The following is a 19720-nucleotide window of genomic DNA, read 5'->3' on the forward strand; positions in this document are numbered from 1 at the left end:
TTGGGGCAGGAGAGCAGATGCCAGGGTGACGGGCATGGGAAGGGAGGTAGAGGGAGAAGCAAAAGTGGTTGGTGACCCTTGTCAGGAGGGGCATGTTGGGGCAGATGGTCAGACATGGGGGTGGATGGGCGCCTGCATGGGGAAGGGGGAGGTGCTGGTGCAGGAACCTGGCTGCCAGGGTGGATGGCACCCACCTGGGAAGGGTATTGGTGAGGGAGCCCATGCATCAGGGTGGTGGGCACCCACCTAGAGAGGAATGTTGGTGTAGGAGGTCTGATGCCAGGGTGGTGGGCACCCGTGAGCAGTGGGTGTTGGTGTGGTTTGGGGTGCACCCTCAACTTTGTGGGGGTACAGCACCCCCGTTCCCCACTGTCAGTGCCAGGGTGCCCCAGCTACAGAGCCCTGCAGAGGAGGTTGGGGACCCCCTGCCCCAGAGTGCCAGCTCCCAGTGCCACTACCGCTACTGTGCCCCCAGAACCTGCTGCGGGTGGGCAGCGCTCTGCTGGACGCGGGGAACAAGCGGCACTGGGAGCTGATCCAGCAAACAGAGGGTGGCACGGCCCAGCTGCTGCGGCACTTTGAGGAGTACGCACGAGCCCTGGCACGGAACATGCCCCAGACCTACCTCAGCCCCTTCACCATTGTCACCCCTAACATCGGTCAGTGGGGACATGCGTGGCCGGAGGGCTGTGAGAGGGGTATCTGCCTGGGGACATGGGCACGCTGGGGACACGTGTGTGCCTGGGGACACGCGTGTGCCCTTGGTGTGGTGCTGGGGACATGGGCATGGGTGTGCCTGGGGACATGTGTGTGCTCAGGGGATGTGTGTGTGCTGGGGACATGGACACGTGTCTGGGAACACAGACACGTACATACCTGGAGTATGTGTGTGCCTGGGGACGTGTGTGCAAAAGGACATACATGTGCTGGGAGCATGGATGCATGTGTGTACCTGGGAACACGTGCTGGGGACATGGACATTCGTGTGTCTGGGAAATGTGTCCTGTGGAACATGGGTGTGTCTAGAGGCACGTGTGTGCCCCTGGGGACATGAGCTGTGTTCTGTGTGTCCCAGGGTTGATGGGTGCTGGGGTCAGTGGGTGCTGGGGTCCATGTGCCCGAGGGTTGGTGACTGCTGGTGTCTGTGGGTGTATGGATTCATTGCTCTGGGGTTGTTGGATGCCAGGGTCAGTGGGTGCTGGAGTCTGTGTGCCCCGGGATCCATGGCTCTGGGGTTGGTGTGCCCCAGGGTCGGTGGGTGCTGGAGTTGGTTTGTGCCAGGCTTAGTGTGTCCTGGGATTAGTGAATGCAGAGGTTGGTGTGCCCTGGGGTTGGTGGGTGCCGGGGTCTCTGTGCCCCAGGCTTGCTGGGTGCCATGCCATGCCATGCCATGCCGTGGGTGACATGGTGCCACAGTGGTGTCGGTGGTGCGGCTGGACAAGAGCAGCTTTGCGGGTGCCCGCTTGCCGCGGTATGAGGCGCTGCGGGGGGAGAAGCCCCCGGACCTGGAGACAACCGTCATCCTGCCCGACAGCATCTTCTGGCCCCCCGAGGACAGGCGTGAGTTTGGGGCGTAGCACGGACAGGGGGCAGGGTTAGGGACCCACTTGGGTCTGGCAGAGCTCGGGGAGCCCCCCATTTGGCCGTGGGGACGTGGCACAGCTGGGGACCCTGGCTTGGGCTGGCAGGGATGGGAGAACCCCAGAATGCCCATGGGCTGACAGGGTTGGGAATCCCAGTTCCACCATGGGGACCTCAGTGTGGCCATGGGGCTGGTGGTTTGGGACTCCAGGATGGGGCTGGCATGGCTGGGGACCCTGGTAAGGAGGCAAGGACCAGGGACCCCAGGATGGCATCAGAGATCCTGGTGTGGCCATGGCAGTGGGCAGGGTTGGTGACACAAGTGTGACCATGGGGACCTCACTGTGGCCATGGGGACCCCGGTGTGGACATGGGGACCCCTGGAGCTGGAAGGGTTGGGGGAACCTTGTTGTGGTCATGGTACTGGCAGAGTTGGGGACTCCAGGGTGGCCATGGGGACCCCAGTGGGGTCTCAGAGCACCATGCTACCCCCTGCCCATGGCCCCCAGGCCCCTCAACTGGGCATGGGCAGGCACCGCAGGGCACAGGTGGGCAGGAGGAGAAGAAGGAGGATGAAGCAGGCGAAGAGGAGGAGGAGGAGGACGAGGAGGAGGCAGGGATGACTGTGGTGACCCGGCACAAGCGCCACCCATCCCTGGGTGAGGGCCAGGCCATCGCCAGCGTCATCATCTACCGCACCCTGGCCAGTCTCCTGCCCCAGCACTTCGACACCGACAAGCGCAGCCTCCGGTGCCACTGGGGATGGGGGCATGGGGGGAACAGGAGGGGAACAGGGAGGGCAAGTGGGGCTGGGGGTGGCACATGGGGTGCCAGGGCAAAGCCAAGCATCTGGGCGGTATAGGGAGATGGGGACAGGGGTGTCCCAAGGGATCCCAGGGAAGGGATGGAAAAGGGAGCACATGGGGTGCCCAAGGATGGGGGGCACAGGGTTGGAGGGGGGGCTCAAGAGATGCCCAAGGATGGTGCCCATGGGGTGCCCAAAAGTGGGGGCACAGGGGAGAAAGGGGTGCCCTCATGGCATCTGTGTGGTGCCAGGGCACTCTGTGGCACCAAGGTGGGTTTTGGGATGCCCTGAGTGGGCTCCCTGACCCCAGTGCCCCCCAGGGTGCCCAAGCGCCCCGTCATCAACACACCGGTGGTGAGCATCAGTGTGCACGCGGGGGGCGCGGGTGGCGTGGGGGGCACGGGGACGCCCCGGGCGCTGGCCAAGCCTGTCACCCTCCAGTTCCGGCTGCTGGAGACCCAGGAGCGCTCCAAGCCCATCTGCGTCTTCTGGAACCACTCCCTGCGGTGAGGGCGGGTCAGGGGACACCCCAGGGGTGACAGGGACATCCTGGGGCACAGGGACATCCCAGAGGAAAGGGACATGGGATTGAGGATGGGAACACCTTGGGGAACTCCAGGGGAACAAGGGATCTCCCCAGGGAGACGGGACATGGGGATAAGGACACCCAGGGGAACAGGGGATATCCCAGGGAACACCCTGGGGGGATGGGGACACCTTGAGGAGTCAGGGACAACTTGGGTGGACACAGACACGCTGAGATAACAGGGGACATGGGACACACCAGGGGAACAGGGAGCACCCTGGGGGGACAGGGACCATGGGAATGGGGACACCCCAGGGAGATGGGGACACCTCAGAGGGGACAGGGGAGATGGACTGGGGACACCCCAAGGAGATGAGGACACTCCTGGGGGATAGGGATCATGGCGACTGGAACATCCCATGGAGACAGGGGACATAGTAACAGGGATAGGGACACCTTGAGGAGACAGCAGACATGGGAATAGGGACACCTCAAGGGGACAGAGGACATCCAGAGGGGACAGGGCAGGATGGACGCCCCAGTGTCCCCGAGGGTCATGGGTGAGTAACACGGGAACAGGACATGAGGGGGCAGCTCTGACCCTGGTGGGTGTCAGGGATGGGGGGTGTCCCCAAATGGAGGGGTGTTCCCGGGTGAGTGTCCCTGGTGGGTGAGTGTCCCCAGGTGGCAGCGGGTGTCTCTGCTGGGTGGAAAGATGTCCCAGTGGGTGGGTGGGTGTTATCTGTGGATGTACCTGGTGAATGCGTGTCCCTGTGGGAGGGTGTCCCTGGTGCGTGTGTCCCTGGTGGGTGTTCAGGTGCGTGACCCCTTGGATGGGTGTCCTGGGTCGGGTGCGTGTCCCTGGGTGAGGGTGGATGTCCCCGGTGGGTGTCCTGGCGGGTGTCCCGGCCTGTGTCATCCTGTGGCGCTGTGCAGGGCGGGCGGTGCAGGGGGCTGGTCAGCACGAGGCTGCGAAGTCACCTTCCGCAACCGGAGCCACGTCAGCTGCCAGTGCCACCATCTGACCAGCTTTGCCGTCCTCATGGACATCTCCCGCCGAGAGGTGGGGACATAGCGGGACACGGAGGGGTGCATGGGGACACAGGGAGACAGATGGGACACAGGGGACATGGAGGGACACACAGCGACCCTGGGGCACGGAATGACTCAGGGTCAGGGCCCTGGTGGGGACATGGCGGTGGATGGAGACACACGCAGACAAGGGGCACAGGGTGTGAGGCGGTGCCAGGCACGGGGGCGTGGCGTTTAACAAAAGGGGAGGGACAGGGATAGGAGGGGCTTGGCAGAATGGGAGGGGGCTAGTGGGGCAGAGTCAGGGTGGAGGTGTGCGTGCTCATAGAGGTGGGACTGAGAAAAGTGGGTGGGACTTAAGTGGGGTGGGGCTAAATCCAAGGGACATGCCTAAATCCAGTGGGTGGGGCTCCCTTGGGACAGAGCTAAGTGGGATGGGCGGGGCTCATCCCAGTCAGGATGAGTGGGATTCCAGTGGGTGGAGCTGAGCAGGCTGGGCCTGTCGGTCTCCAAGGGGCAGAGCTGATGTGGGTGGGGTTACAGGAGGTGGTGCAGGCGTGTTTTCACGGGGTGTGGCTGAGTGATGTGGGCAGGGTTTCCTGGGGCGGGGTTGAATTTTGTGGGTGGGGTCACGAGAGGTGTGGTCAGCGCTGTGGGTGTGGCTTCAGGGGCAGGGTCGAGTGCGGTAGGTGGGGTTGAAAGGGGCTGAGGGATGTGGGTGGGATTTTGAGGGCTGGGGTTGAGTAGTATCGGAGAGGTTTAAAGGGGTAGAGCTACACAACACGGGTGGAGTTTTGAGGGTCATGGTTGAAGTGCTGTGACTTTCAAAGGGTGGCGGGGCTGAATAATGTGAGCAGCACTTCCCATTGGGCTGTGCATTGGGGCCGGGACTTCCCAGGCTCAGGGACTGATTGCTTTGTAAGGGGGGCCATGTCTCTGTTGATGGGAGGTTCTGGGGGGACGTGCCCACTGAGCACATGCCTGACACATGCCGATCCTGGTGCTGCAGAACGGGGAGGTGCTGCCGCTGGCAGCGCTCACCTACGGCTCACTGGGCGTGGGCCTGGCGGGGCTGGCGCTGGTGGTCCTGGCCCTGGGGACCCTGAGGCAGCTGCGCTCCAATCGCCACAGCATTCGCTGGCACGGTGCAGCTGCGCTGCTCCTTGCACAGCTCGTCTTCCTGCTTGGCATCAACCAGGCCGATATCCCGGTGTGTGGGGAAAGGGGGCTGGGAAAGGAGGGAAGCAGTGGTGATCACTGGGAAGGGCTGGTTAGGGGATCTGCTGCCTTTGAATGGTCTGGGCTGGTGGGGCTGAAATGGGTGGGGTAAGGAGTGGGCAGGGCCATGGTGGGCTGGGCCTAAGGGGCGGGATCGAATCGACGGCGGGGCTATAATGGGGTGGGGTCTGTCAAAGGGGTGGTGATCCCAAGGGGTGGAGTCTGTATAAAGGGGTGGGGCTGATAAAAGGGGTGAGGCTCCCAAAGGCCAAAGGGGTGGATCTTATCAAAGTGGTTGGCTCTCGAGGGGGTGGGGCACTCAAGGGGTGAGGCCTATAAAAGGAGTGGGACCTTTTAGAGGGGTGTGACTTCAACAGGGGAATAATCTCTCAAAGGGGGTGGAACGCAGGGGGTTGCGCATGTGGTTGGATGGGCGGGACTGTGAGCATGGCCAGGGCATGGGGCCGTGGGCTGGCAGTGACGGGGCGGGTGCAGCTGGCGTGCACGGTGGTGGCCATCCTGCTGCAGTTCCTGTACCTGAGCGCGGTGGGCTGGGCGCTGCTGGAGGCGCTGCACCTGTACCGGCGCCGCAGCGAACCCCGTCATGTCGACCGAGGGCCCATGCGCTTCTACCACGTGCTGGGCTGGGGACTGCCTGCCTTCATCACTGGTGAGCCCTGCTGTGGAACCCTGCCCTCATTCTGCCCCCACCCCCTGGACCGCCAGCTGGGTGGAGCACACCTCCACCTGGGTCAACACATTCTGGTGGCTACACAGCCCTGAATCCCTCTCCCCCAGTCAATTTGATGCATGGTGGGGTCTTATTTCCATGTGTAACTCCACCCCCAGAATACAGCCCCCCCGCCCCCCCAATGCATCTTTACCAACATAGCCACACCCCTGGATATAACCCTGCCTCCAACAGGATAGCCATGCCCAATCCAAAACAGCCCCACCCCAAGAGTTTAGCTCCACCCTGATGGTTTTAGACACACCCAGAGTCACAGCCCTGTCCTCATCATCAGACCCTGTCCCCAAGATTTTAGACAGGCCCCTGGATCAATAATCCTACCCTCATCCATCATAGCTCTGCCCCCAAATTTTCAGACACACCCCCAGGGTCATAGCCCTATCCCAAAGAGTATGACCCTGGCCCAACATTTTATCCCCACCCCAGGAGTTTAGGGTTCCCCACCCTCATCCATCATATCTCCACCCCAAGAGCATCTTTCCCAGCCTCTTCAACATGCCCCCAGGGCCATAGCTCTTCTCCATCAATCATAGTCAGACACTCCCCAGGATCTTAGCCCTGCCCTCATCAGCATAGCCCCACGCCAAGAGCATAGACCTGTAATAACCCCTTAGACAAGCCCCCCGTGCCCTATCCCTGCTCTCACCAACATTGCCGCATGCCCAAGGGCTTAGACCCACCTCATTTGCACAGCGCCGTCTCTACCCAGCGTAGCCACACTCCCAAGAGCAGCACCTTCTCGCCAGCCCTGTGCCATCCACGTGCCGTTCCGTGCCCCGTCCTGCCATAGCCCCAGCCCTCCCACCGTAGCCCCCTGCCTCCTCTTATAGCCCCGCCCCTGACCTCTCCTTTGCAGGGCTGGCGGTGGGGCTGGACCCCGAGGGCTACGGGAACCCCGACTTCTGCTGGCTGGCCCTGCACGACAGCCTGGTGTGGAGCCTGGCTGGGCCCTGCGCTGCCGCCCTCGCTGTGCGTATGGGGCTGGGCGCCGGGGAGAGCGGGAGACCCCCACTCACCCTGCTCACTCCCGGCACCCCCTGCACCCCCAGGTCGGCATCTTCTTCCTGGTGCTGGCGGCCAGGGCCACCTGTGCCACCCCCCAGGGCTTCCAGAAAAAGGGCTCAGCGTGAGTCACCCAGGCAGGGTCACCCATGGGGGGCAGGGGACACTGGGGGGGATGAGGTTGCCCAAGGGGGCATGGGAGGTTGGGGCACCCATGACGGGCATGGAGGGTTGGAGCACCCATAGAGGCTAGGAGGGCACCCATGGGGGCCTGGCCTTTTGGGGAATCTGCAGAGAGCAGGGAGGTACAGGAGGGACTGGGGCACCCATGGGGGGCAGGAGGGGACTGGGGTGCCTATGAGGGGTAGGAGGGGACAGTGGGGGCTGGGGCATCTGTAGGGGCAGACGGGCACAGGGCAGCCATGGGGAGGTAGAGGGGCATGGACAACGGGGGTACAGGGGGCTGGAGTGCCAATGGGGGGCATGGGAGAATGGGAGGTTGGGGTAGCTGTGGAGGGCAGGGGGGCACAAGAAGGACCAGGACACCCATGGTGGGTAGGGGGATATAGAGGTCTGGGGCATCTATGGAGGGCAGGGGGCATCAAGGGCAGAGGCACCCATGGGGGCCTGTGGGGGTCAGGGGAGATTGGGGCATCTGGGGAGGGCAGGGGAACACAGAGCACCCATGGGGAGGCAGAAGGGCATTGGGGGCAAGGGGCACGGGGGGCTGGGGTTAGGCTGGGCCCACAGGGAATCAGGGGGGCACGGGGGGCTGGAGCACCCATGGATAGCAGAGTGGGTCAGGTGAGGGTTGGGGCATATGGGCAGGAGGGGGCTGTGAGGGGCTGGGGCAACCCTGGGGGGCAGAAGTACAGAGGGCTGTGACATGAGATGTCATTGGGGTGACACTGGGCTGCTGTTGGGTTGCCCAGGTCTGGGGTGCGCACGGCTGCGGTCCTGCTGGCCATGCCCAGCCTGGCCTGGCTTCTGGCCCTGCTCTCAGTCAACAGTGACACATTGCTCTGTCACTACCTGTTCGCTGCCTCCAACTGCCTCCAGGTCAGTGGGGACCCCCTGAAACCCCACCCTGGGACTCCCAAAACGCACACCCCTGGGACCTCCAGAGCTACCACCCCTGGGACCACCAAAGACTCCAGAACCCCAAAGCCTCCACCCCTGGGACTTCTGGAGACCCCAGAGCCCCCTGAACCTCCCACCCTTGGAACCTCCAGGCTCCCACACCTATTTGTGGGGCACCCAATGGGCACAGAGGGGTCCTTTGCCATATGCAGGGCACTAAGGGGAGGCACCCAGTGTGTATGGGGCACCTCAACCACTCTGTGGTGCCCATGGGGGGCACCCAGTGCATATGGGGGTCCCTCATCCTGTCTGAGATATCAATGGGGGGCACCTAGTGGGTATGGGGGGACCCTCATTCTCTTTGCAGTGCCAGTGGGATGCACCCAGTCTGGATGGTGACCCCTTGACATGTCTGGGGTGCTGCTGGGGTCCTCCCAGGCTGTACACACCCCTACTTGTCCCCCCTGCCCACATGCCCCCCTCTCTGCCCAGGGGCCCCTCATCTTCCTGTCCTGCGTGGTGCTGAGCAAGGAGGTGCGGAGGAGCCTCCGCCTGAGCTGTGCCCGCTGCCACCATCCACCGCTGGCCACCAAGGCCACCCTGACCCCCGTGAGTGCTGGGGGACACGGGGGGGTGCTGGGTAGCAAAGGGCAGCTCCTGCCATGGCTATGACGTCCCTGTGCCCTTGGCAGGCCTATGGCGGGGACAGCACATACGTGGCAGGGCGGCTGTATGCCCCCCCAGGTGGAGGGTCCTCGGGGTCCCTGCACAGCACTGCACGCTCGGGCAAGAGCCACCACAGCTACATCCCCTTCGTGCGGCGGTACTGGGCACAGCAGGGGCCGGGGCATGGGTTTTGTAGGGGTCCTGGGCTGGCGTGGCACTGGGATGAGAGGATGGAATGGTGGGGTGGCAGGGTGCTGGGGTGGTTGAGTGGTGGGTTGGTGGGGTGGCAGGGTGGCATGGCATGGGGGTATTGGGATGGCAGGATGGTGGGTGGTGGGGTGACATGGTGTGGGGGTGTTGGGATGGCTGGGTGGTGGGGCAGTGGCATGGTTGCATGGCAGTACAGTGGCAGGGTGGCATCCAGATGGAGTGGTGAGGTGGCAGAGTGGGGGGTTGAGGGGGTGGTAGGGTGAGGAGGTGGCAGGGGTAGGTGGCAGGGTGATGGACATCAGGGTGGTAGGTGTCAGTGGATATTGGTGGGTGTTGGGGTGTCAGTGGCTATTGTGTCAGTGGGTTGGTGTCAGCCAGCGGGTGACAGTGGATGATGGGTGTTCACGGGGGGGGTCAGGTGCTGATGAGTAATGTGTCCCTGCAGGGAGGACTCAGGGCTGGTGGGCAGCCCTGGGCCAGTGCCACTGCCCGAGCCTGGGGGGCTCTTTCTTGACGCCCAGGACCAGCCCGAGGGTATGGCCCCACCTATAGGGCAAGTGTGCCCAGCCTCGGCCCAGGGGGCAGGAGGTGTCCCTGGGCATCCCCTGACCCGTGACCCCTCAGAGCACGACACGGACTCAGACAGTGACCTGTCCCTGGATGACCCAAGTGGCTCCTACGGCTCCACACATTCCTCTGACAGCGAGGATGAGGCCCCCCGCGGCTGGGACCCCCTGCCCGGAGCCCCCCCGGGTCCCCCCAGCCCTGGTAACACCCCCAGGGGGCAGCCAGTGGAGATGGGGCATCTTCAACCTGGCTGGGTGCTGATGGGGGGGCACCCAATGGGTTGGGGGAGGTCCCTTGCCTTATCCAGGATGCTGATGGGGGGCACCTGCTGTGGATAGGGGTCCCTTGTCCAGTCTGGGGTGGTGATGGGGGACACCTAAAAGGTTTGGGTTAGGGTGATGGGCACCCAGGGAAGAAGGGTAGCCCCTTGTCCACTCCGGGGTGTGGATGGGACTGACACAATGGGTTTGGGTGCATCCCTCACCCTGACTATGCGCTGATGGGGGCACCCAGTCAGGACGGGGTGGGGTCCCTGGCTCTGCCTGTCCCAGCTTCCTTCCTTCTCCGCAGGTGACCCCCTGGTGCCCCCGGGGTGCCCATACTGGCCGGGGGAGTTTGTGACGACAGCAAGCGAGAGTGAGGGACCAGGAGGCAGCGAGGGGCTTCGAGTGCAGCCGGCAGGGGGCCAGGGACACCCCTGGGGCGACCCCCCCCGGCCCAACGGCGAGGCACTCCCCAGGGACCCCCTGCTGCTGCCCCTACCCCACCCCCACAAAGGTACGGGCTGCCATGGCAGGAGGGGGCACTCCAAATCTGCCCCCCCACCCATGGGTGATGCCGCTCCTGCAGGCATCCTGAAGAAGAAGTGCCTGCCCCCCATCAGTGAGCGGGGCAGTGCCCAGCGCCCTGGGCCGCCCCCGCCGCCTCCCGCTGGCACGGCCGCCTCCTCGGGCAGTGACGGAGGGGCCCCCCCGGCCCCCCGGCCTCGGCAGAGCCTCCAGGAGCAGCTCAGCGGCCTCACCCCCATTGCCATGAGCATCCGGACGGGCACCGCTGACGAGGACTCCTCTGGCTCTGAGTGAGTGCCCACCACATCCGAGGGGTGTTCACTGGGGGTTCTTGGGGTGCCAGGGTTCCCTCTGGGCACCCACTGGGTGTGAGGGTGCCCTTGGGGTGCCAGGGTTCCTGTTGGGTAGACAAGCAGTCTAACACCACTTGTTTGGTTCCCCTTGGGTGCCCATCAGGTGCAAGGATGGCTGGGTGCCAGGGTGCCAAGGTTCCTGTTGCACTCTCATTTGGTGCCAGGGTTTCTCTCAGGTGCCCACTGGGTCCAACACTGCTTGTTGGCTGCCCATCAGGTGCCACAGTACTGATTGGACACTTACTGGGTGCAACATTACCTGTCAGGTATTCATCAGGTTTCAGGGTTCCCTTTGGGTGTTCACTGGGTGCCAGGGTGCCCAAAAGGTGCCTTTTGGATGCCCATCAGGTGCAAAGGTTCCTACTTGTTGGGTGCTTATCAGGTCCTAGCAGTCCCTTTGGGCACTCATTGGGTGCCAGGATGCCCATTGGGTGCCCACTGGGTGCCCATCAGGTGTAAGGGTGGTTTTCAGGTGTCCATAGGGTGCAAGAGTAACCGACAGGTGACCATTGGGTGCCAGGATTCCTCTTGGATGCTCATGGGGTACAAGGGTGGCTGTTGGGTGCCTACTGGCCACTAGATGCCCACTGGGTGCTGAGTGTTGAGGTACCCATTGAATACCCATTGGATACCCATTGAACACTCCCTGGGTGCCCATCAGGTCTAACTGCACCCATTGGATGCCCATTGACTGTCCATGGGTGCCCATTGACCACTGGATGCCCATTGTGCATCCATTGACCATTATGTGTCCATTTGGTGCCCATTAACTGTCCACTGGGTGCCTAATGACCTTTGGGTGCGTGCTAGGTGCCCACCAGGTCTAACAGCACCTGTTGGGTGCATGTGAATTGTCCATGAGTGTCCATTGACCACTGGGTGCCCCTTGGGTGTTGGAGTGCCTGTTGGGTGCCCATTGACTATCCAAAGGTGCCTGTTGACCATTGGGTGCCCATTGGGTGTTGGGGTGCCCGTTGGGGCGCCCAGTGGGTGTTGGGGTGCTCATTGGGTGCTGGGGTTCCCACTGGGTACCCCCTGACCACCTATGGGTGCCCAGGGCAGAGCTAGCATGGCAGCACTAACCCTACTCTTCTCTCCCCCCCACCCCCCAGATTTCTGTTTTTTAATTTTCTCCATTAACCCCACGGGGCTGGGGGGCTCCTGCCCCCCAACCCCCCCCCCCCCTCCATCTCTCCCCACAGGCGGGTGCTGGGTGCTGGGGGGCACAGAGGGCAGCCTGGCACCCACCTCCCCCATCACGCATCTGTCTGTCTTGTTTTTTATTCCCCCCCACCCCCCACTTTGTATCCACCCTCCCCCGTCTGTCCATCCCCCTCCCCACCAGGAGCGACGAGACCTCGATCTAATGGGGACCCACCCAGCGGGCACCCCCTGCACTGTGCCAGGGACACCAGGACAGGGAGGGCACTGGGATAGTGGGGGGCGGTGGGGGCACCAGGATTGGGGAAACATTAGGAGGGGGCAGGGAGCCACAACCCCCCCCCCCCAGTGCACTTTGTATCCTTGCAGGGATTGGCACCTTGCAGGGGTGGCACAGGGTGCCCCTGTTCCCTCCACATGATCACTCCCAGATCCTTTGCCCAGCAGAGGGTTTTATTTAGAAAATACATGAAAATACAAAAAAATGAATTTATAACCCACTTCCCCCATTGTGCCAACCCCCCTTCCCCCCCCCCGGTGCCAACCCCCCCACACAGGTGCCACCCGCCCCATTGTGCCAACCCCTGCATTATGGGGCCAACTCCCCCAGGTGGGGGGCACGTGGAGGGGGGATCAGTTAGGGGTTGCAGGGATGTCTGGGACCACCCCCCAGGGGTGAGGCTCAGGTGGGGGAACCCAGAGATGGGTGTTGGGGGAGTGAAGGTCCCCTGGGTGCTGGGGGGCATGGGAGGTTTCCTACTGCTGACAGGACCTTTTGTAATTAAATCAAAACCCAATGAAAATGCCTCGGCTCATCCCTGGGAAGGCCCCTGGCTCTGCCACCCCAACCTCAGCTGGTCCCTGAGGGTTCCAGGTCTGGCCCCCACCCTGAAAACCCAACAGGTGCCTTGGCTGGTCCCTGGGGGCCTCTGGCACCACCTGCCCCCTTCCAAAACCCAGTGGATGCCTGAGCTCATCCCTGGGGTGGCCTTGGCTCTGCCCCTGCCCCCAACCCTGGCTGGTCCCCAGGGGGAGCCTGGCTCTCCCCTGCACCCCCCTCCCCACCCCCATATTGCGTGAGATCTCCCAGGAAGGGGGAGTCCGGGTGGCCCCAGAGCCTCTGGGTGGGTGTGGGGTGGTTTGGGGTGTCACCTCGGGGTGCTGCTCACCGCCGTCTTGCGGGGAGGCCGCAGGCGGGCGGGGGGGGGTCCTGGTTTGCACCCCGTGGCAGCAGTTGGGGGGGATGCCCGTGCCACCCCCGCACCTGCAAAAGGGAGAGAAGCCGTAGGGAAACTGAGGCACGGGGAAGGGGCATCCCCTCTGCCCTCCCAACCCCACTTCATCCTTACCTCTGGGGGTGGGGGTCCTCCCACCCACTGCTGGAGTCCGGGAAGACACCTTGGGCAGGGCAGTGGGCGCCGGGGAACAGCCGGAGGGGACAGGGGTGGTGGTGGCTCTGGCGTGGGGCTGGCGGGTGGGCGGGGGGCAGGGGACTGTGCCCCCCCTCACCCTAGGCTGCCCTGGGGAGAGAGGGGGAGTTGGGGCACGGTCTAGGAGCCCCCTTGGCCATGGTGTCCCCGTCCCCTGGCCATCACTACCTGCTGTACCGCCCCGGGGGGCTCCGACCTGCCCCGGGCACCAGCCCCCTGCCCCTGGGGAGGGCACGGCCGGGGGGGGCCCACACGGCTGGGAGGGAGCCCCCTGCCCCCAGAGGGTCCCTTCGGCGCTGCTGTGGAGTGACGGCTGGGGGGTACCTGGAAATAGAGGGTGGGGACATGGGGACATCACTCAGTGAGTGCTCCCCATCCACAGGGCTGGGGGGGTCGCGATGCCCCTTGGAGACAGGGGAGGCACGCACTGCCCCCCATCCAGGATGGGTTTGTGGGGGACTCTGGGTGTTCAGCTCGGGTGGGACACGGCCAGACTGGGACCCCTACCCCCGGGGGTCTCACCTACCTTGGGGACACTGGTGGCAGCAGAGGCACCCCGGGGCTTGGCGGGGGGGCAGGGGCTGGGGGCAGGTCCCCGCGACTCCACGGTGGGCAGGAGCGCCCGCACCGGGCTGTCCTTCACCACGAAGGTCTGGCGGCGGGGGCTGCGGGGGGTGCCGGGGGGCGTGGCGCCGGGTCCCAGGGGGTCTCCGGGGGCGGGAGGGGGCAGGTGGCACCCCTCCAGCTGTGCTGCCAGGCGTGTGGCCTCCCGCACCATCTCTTCCAGACGGGCCCCGCGCAGGGGACTCCAGCGCCCGTTGCCGCCCCCGTGCCGGCACCCCCCGCCCGGGCTCTCCTCATCCTCCTCTTCCTCCTGGCTGCGGATGGGGCGGGCAGAGGGGAAAAGGTGGTGTCAGCCCTGTTTCCCCTGCTGTGTCAGCCCCCAACGCCACTGCCAGGAAGTCATCCAGGATCCCGTCCCTGGGGTGACACGTCCCCAGGGACCCCCAGAACCACATCTATGAGGGGGGCATGTCCACCGGACCCCCCAAGACCCTGTTCATGGGGTGACATGTCCCCTAGGACCTCATTTTTGGGGTGCCATGTCCCTCGTGACCCCCAGGACCCCAACTATGAGTTGCCACATCCCCCACAACCCCATCCATGGAGTAACACGTCCCCTAGAACATTGACAATGAGGTGCCATCTCTCCCTGTCCTCCATGTCCCATCCTATTCCCCATGTCCCCAACTATACGGTGCCCTGTCCCCACTAACCCCCCCATACCTGTCAGATGGGGACAGCACGCCGAAGTCGAAGCTCTCCTCGGTGACAAATCGAACATCTGGGGGGACACTGAGGGTGAGCCCCAGCCGCCCCCTCACCCCGGGGGGGAAACACAGGGGACACGCAGCGCTGGTGCTGCCGTACCTCGGTCCTCGGCCATCTCCTCGGGGCACCGGGGCCACCTGCGGGAGCTGGGGGGTCACCACCGACCCCATCGGGGTCCCCCACCCCTGATCCTACCCGCCCCCTGTATCCCCAACCCCCCGCGGGGGCCCGGTGCCACCGGGCAGCGCGCGGGTGACGCGGCCGGTGCCAGGCGCCGCCGGGCTCGGTGCCACCGGCACGGGGACAGGGACGGCTCCGCCGGCGCCAGTAGGCGGGGATAACATCGGCGACCCCCGCCCGGGGAATCCACAGCCCAGCACCCCCAGCCTGCGTCCTCAGGGCCACAATGGGGAGTCCCAGCCCTGCACCCTGATCCCTGTGAGTCCCCAGTGCCACAACGGCGGTTCCCAGCCCCCATCGGGGGGGCCCCAGCCCAACACTGAGAGCTCCCAACACTGGGAGGTCGCAGCCCCACACCCGATCCCGGGGGATCCCCAGCGCCACATTTTGATCCTCAGGGGGTCACAGCCCCACACCCTGGGGCTCCAGCCCCACACCCCGATCCCGGGGGGTCTCCAGCCCCACATTTTGATCCTCAGGGGGTTCCAGCCCCACACTAGGGGGCCCCATTCCCGTACCTAGGAGTCCCAGCCCTTCACCCCAATCCCTTGGGGACCCCAGCCCCACACTGAGGGGTCCCAGTCCTGCATCCCGATCCTGGAGGGTCCCATCCCCATCCCTAGGCCTCCCAGCCCCTACGCGGGGGGTGTCAGCCCCATAACGGGGGGATCCCTTCCCCACACCCGGGGAACTCCCCAGCCACACACCCCCAGCCGGGAGTCCCAGTCCCACACTGGGGGGGTCCCAGCTCCAGACTAAGTGGGTTCCAGCCCCACCGACGAGTCCCAGTCCCACACCCCAACCCCTTGGCGACCCCAGCCCCACACTGAGAAGGTCCCAGCCCTCACGGGCGATCCAGGCCTCACCGCCCCATCCTTGAGGGTCCTCAGCCCCCACCAGGGGGTCCCAGCCCCTCACCCCGACCCCACGTCACGCCACCCCCGCATGGGGCGGTTCATCCCCGCGCTCTGTGCCGCCTCTCCCCCCGATCTCCCTGCAGCCTCCCCCCTTCCCGGGGGTCCCGCTGTCGCCGCTGCCCCCCGCTCCCCTCCCCACCTCACCGCCCCCGGCTCCCGCTCGTCGCGCGCGCCGAGGAGGCGTGGCCCAGCGGGGGGGGCGTGGCCTCGTTCGAATTCCCCCTCCCCTTGCGGCTCAATCGCGGCGCGCCCGCCCCGGCTTCCGATTGGTCCGCGCCCTTTAAACCGCCACTCTGACTGGCCCGTCCCCTCGCCCTCGGCCTCGCTGATTGGCTCTCCCCTCTCCCGCGCCCCGCCTCCCATTGGTGCCCGCCGGGCTAGGGGCGTGGCCCGGAAGCGCGGGGTCCTTCCGCCGCCGGTGCCGCCGCAGCATGGCCGCCGTGCCGCCCGACTCCTGGCAGCCGCCCACCGTTTCCATGGAGACCACGTAAGGGCGGGGCCTTGTCCCGGTACCGGCACTGTCGCGGGAGGCCCCGCACACCCCTGGTCCCGCCCCCTTCCGCGGCACCGGGAGTACATCGGTGTCCGCCCCCTCCCTCCCCGGTTCCGGGCAGCCCCCGGTGTTCCTGAGTCCGCGGTCCTCCCGGTACGGGGCAGTCCTCAGTGTCCGTGAGCTCCCGGTGCCGGGCAGACCGTGAACTCCACAGATGCTAAGAAGCTTCCAGTGTATCCCGGAACGGGACAGCTCCGTTATCCCCCAGTATCAACCAATCCCGGTGTCCGCCCCGGCACTAGAGAGCCCCTGGTCCCCCTCCGGTGTCCCCCATGGTGTCCGTAACCCCCAGCCCCCCTCAGTACGAGGCAGGTCCCAGTGACCCCGTGGTGTCCCGTTAGCCCCGGTGTCTCCCGGTACCGCACAGAAGCAGCCGGTCCGGGCTGTTTCCCCTGGTACCAAGCGCCATCCGTGTCCTCCGGGGCTCCCATTATCCCCCAGCCCCTGCAGCCCCCATTGCCCACCCCCTCTCACCCCTGTGCTCCCTGTCCCTGACTGACCCTGCCGGGGGGGAGGGGGGGTCACGCTGAGGTGTTTCCTGGTACCCTTCCCGTTCCTGTTCCCATTCCCCGTGTTCCCATTTCCCATTCCCAGCGGGGCCTGCTGGTGCTGGAGCTGTACTGACAGCATAGCCTCCTGACTTGGGTCTGAAACTGGGGCTGGGGGTCGCAGTGGGCCTGTCAGTCGCTGCAAGAACTGACCCCCAGATGGAAGGCTTCACAGCAGGGTGACCCCATCTCCTGTTTCCATTCCCAGTTGTGTTCCCCATCCCCAGTGCCATTCCTGTTCCCGGTTTTCCCATTCCCAGGATGGGCCCACCTGTGCTGGAGCTATACTGGCAGACAAAGCCCCTAGCTTTGGTCTGAAACTGGTTGTGGGAGTCACAGTGTGATGACCCTGTTTCCAATTCCCATTCCCGGTGCTGTTCCCATTCCCAGGATGGGCCTGCCAGTGCTGGAGCTGTACTGGCAACACAGCCCCTGGCTTTGGTCTGAAGCTGGGGATGTGGGTATCACTTTGAGATGACCCCGTTTCCTTTTCCCATTCCCATTCTGGGTGCCCTTCCTGTTCCTATTCCCTGTGTTCCCATTCCCAGGATGGGCCCACTCGTGCTGGAACTGTACTGGCAACATGCTCCCCGTACCTGCAAGAACTTTGCTGAGCTGAGCCGCCGCGGGTACTACAACGGCACCAAGTTCCATCGCATCATCAAGGACTTCATGGTGCAGGGAGGCGATCCCACGGGTACCGGTGAGCACAGGCCCCTGAAATCTCCCCGGGACTCTCCCCGGTGCCAGCGGATCCTGCTGACCCCCGAATCCCCCTGCAGGCCGTGGTGGTGCCTCCATCTATGGGAAACAGTTCGAGGACGAGCTGCACCCTGACCTGAAGTTCACTGGTGAGCAGGGCCAGCACTGGGAGAACACTGGAGGGGCACCCCGGGGACCCCCAGGACCCCACCTATAGGGGGGCAGGACCCCTGGGAACACACCCATGGGATGGGATGTCCCCTGAGTCCTCATCCATGGGGTGACATGAGTCCCAGGACTCCAGTCATGGGGTGACATGTCCCGAGGAGGCTGGTCATGGGATATGTCCTCCAGGACCCTGGCCATGAGGTGGCATGTCTCCCCTGTCCCCCAAGACCTCGTCTATATGGTGACCAGTCCTCTGTGTCCCCCAGAACCCCATCCATGGAGTGACATGACCCCCAGGAGCTTGGCCATGGGATGCCCTGTCCTCTGTTTCCCCATTCCTGGGGTGACGTGTCCCTGTGTCCTACAGACACCAGGATCCTGGCAATGGCCGGTGTGGGGCTGGACACCAACAGGAGCCAATTCTTCCTCACTTCCCCTAAGACCTCTCCATTGGGTGACATTTTTCCCATGATGCCAGGGCCTCAGCCATGGGATGACATGTCCATGAGACCCCATCCATGGGGTGGCATGTCCTCCATGTCCCCCAGGACCCCATCCCTGGAGTGGCATGTCCCCCAAGACCCTGACCATAGCGTGGCATGTCCCTCAGGGTGCCAGGACCCTTGGCCCATGTCCCACAGGCACTGGGATCCTGGTGATGGCCAATGTGGGGCTGGACACCAATGGGAGCAAGTCGTTACTGATGTCCACTGTGACCCCTCGATCGGGTGACAGGTCCCCCAGGAGCCTGGCCATGGAGTGAAATGTCCCAAGGATCGCAGCCGTAGGATGATGTCCTCCAGGATCCCAATCTTGGGGTGACATGTGTCCCATGATTCCGGGATCTTGGCCATGAGATGACGTCCCCCACGGGATGACGTCCCCCATCATGCTGTGGGGTGGCATGTCCCCTATATCCCCACCCATGAGATGACATGTCCCCGTGTCCCCCAGGTGCCGGGATCCTGGCAATGGCCAATGCAGGGCCAGACACCAATGGAAGCCAATTTTTCCTGACCCTGGGCCCAGCACAGTGGCTGGATGGGAAGCACAGCATTTTCGGGAGGGTATGCCAAGGAATGGGGGTGCTGGGGCGCCTAGCCATGGTGGAGACCAACTCCCAGGACCGACCCCTCGACGATGTCAAGGTCATCAAGGCGTATCCCTCGGGGTAGGGGGTGGGGGGTACCCTCTCCAAATTGTACTGCTCGTTTGTAATAAAAAAGGTTGGATGTGGTGGGGCCCCCCCCAGAGTGGTGGTTTTTGGGGGAGGCTGTGGGGAAGGTGTCTTTGGCATGGTGGGGGTCAGGGGGGTTGTGAGCCTTCCCAAAAGGGGTTTGTGGGTGCCCTTGCAGGGGAGGGTGTCTCTCCCTTGGGACATGGAGCGGCAGCCAGACTGGAGTGGCCCCAGTTACTGGGGGCAGAGTGGGTGCCAGAGACCCAAATTTACCCCTACTGTGTTGTGTCTGTGTGTCCCCAAAGTGTCCTGGGACCCCCGCAGATTGTTCCCCCACCATGGACCTGTTGGATCAGTGAGCTTTGAGTGGAAAGGGGGGGATGGTGCTGTCCCCCCAGAGTGGGCTCCCCACACAGCACTGGGGACCCCCAAACTGGCAGTGGGGTCCTCCTGCCAGCACACAGTGGGTTCCCCCAGTGGGTTCCTCCCCTGGCGCTGGGTGACCCCCCAGCACTGGGTGTCCCCTCTGGCTCTTGATGTCACCTAGTGCAGGACTTGGGACAGTACTGGGAGCTGCTGGGTGTTACTGGGAATGGTGCGGGGGTGATACTGGGAGCTACTGGGGGAATAGCAGGGGACTGGGGGACTCTGCATCTGCAGTTGATGGGGCTGTGGGGATACTGGGGGGGTTCTGACTAAGGGGAACTAGGGCAATTGGGGGCTCATCCTGGGGAGTGGGTGGTACCGAGAGTGTCACTACAGCACAGGGGGGCGCCCTGGGAGTACCGGAGGAGTGCTGGGGTACCAGGGAGCGGGCACCGGGGGGTCGGTCTGGGGGTGATCCCGGGGCAGTACCAATGGTCCCTGGTGTACCGGGGTCTGGAGGCAGCCTCGGGGGCAATCCCAGGGCAGTAGCGGTGGTCTAGGGGCGAGCCCGAGGCTGATCCTTGGTACCGGCATCCGGGGGGTACTG

General features: G+C 64.4%; 3 protein-coding genes across 7 annotated transcripts in view; 2 read left to right on the forward strand and 1 right to left on the reverse strand.

Moving 5' to 3' along the window:
- CELSR2 (cadherin EGF LAG seven-pass G-type receptor 2) overlaps positions 1 to 12543 on the forward strand; it is a 30756-nt gene extending 18213 nt beyond the window's left edge. For 2 of the 4 annotated variants that reach the window (XM_039565225.1, XM_039565228.1), the window contains exons 19-35: positions 476 to 659; positions 1417 to 1560; positions 2091 to 2331; positions 2707 to 2892; positions 3849 to 3975; positions 4954 to 5154; positions 5658 to 5832; positions 6770 to 6882; positions 6963 to 7039; positions 7848 to 7974; positions 8488 to 8604; positions 8688 to 8818; positions 9317 to 9405; positions 9496 to 9639; positions 10009 to 10215; positions 10288 to 10516; positions 11692 to 11729. In XM_039565225.1, the coding sequence (XP_039421159.1) occupies positions 476 to 659; positions 1417 to 1560; positions 2091 to 2331; positions 2707 to 2892; positions 3849 to 3975; positions 4954 to 5154; positions 5658 to 5832; positions 6770 to 6882; positions 6963 to 7039; positions 7848 to 7974; positions 8488 to 8604; positions 8688 to 8818; positions 9317 to 9405; positions 9496 to 9639; positions 10009 to 10215; positions 10288 to 10516; positions 11692 to 11719 (2520 nt within the window). In that variant the 3' untranslated portion in view covers positions 11720 to 11729. Of the gene's footprint in view, positions 1 to 475; positions 660 to 1416; positions 1561 to 2090; positions 2332 to 2706; positions 2893 to 3848; positions 3976 to 4953; positions 5155 to 5657; positions 5833 to 6769; positions 6883 to 6962; positions 7040 to 7847; positions 7975 to 8487; positions 8605 to 8687; positions 8819 to 9316; positions 9406 to 9495; positions 9640 to 10008; positions 10216 to 10287; positions 10517 to 11691; positions 11730 to 11924 lie in introns of those variants that run through there. The other 2 variants (XM_039565226.1, XM_039565229.1) reach the window with 2 other exon arrangements.
- On the reverse strand, positions 12531 to 15810 carry PSRC1 (proline and serine rich coiled-coil 1). Its single transcript, XM_039565230.1, is given in 8 exon segments — positions 12531 to 13004; positions 13090 to 13260; positions 13339 to 13353; positions 13356 to 13494; positions 13697 to 14048; positions 14458 to 14515; positions 14602 to 14639; positions 15739 to 15810. Coding segments are annotated over 7 exon segments (867 nt in total). The 5' UTR covers positions 14618 to 14639; positions 15739 to 15810; the 3' UTR covers positions 12531 to 12888.
- A 176-nt stretch (positions 15811 to 15986) lies between these two features.
- On the forward strand, positions 15987 to 18807 carry PPIL1 (peptidylprolyl isomerase like 1). Of its 2 annotated transcripts, XM_039565399.1 has the most exons (4): positions 15987 to 16086; positions 17249 to 17403; positions 17483 to 17551; positions 18525 to 18807. In XM_039565399.1, the coding sequence occupies exons 1-4, from the start codon at positions 16031 to 16033 to the stop codon at positions 18743 to 18745; spliced, it is 501 nt and encodes a 166-aa protein (XP_039421333.1). In that variant the 5' UTR covers positions 15987 to 16030; the 3' UTR covers positions 18746 to 18807. The 2 variants fall into 2 exon arrangements, with proteins under 2 accessions (XP_039421333.1, XP_039421334.1); XM_039565400.1 differs by lacking the exon at positions 17483 to 17551 and having other exon boundaries at positions 15993 to 16086.
- The last annotated feature ends 913 nt before the right edge of the window (positions 18808 to 19720 follow it).

Source organism: Corvus cornix, chromosome 26, assembly GCF_000738735.6.
Source record: "Corvus cornix cornix isolate S_Up_H32 chromosome 26, ASM73873v5, whole genome shotgun sequence".
NCBI lineage: Eukaryota > Metazoa > Chordata > Aves > Passeriformes > Corvidae > Corvus > Corvus cornix.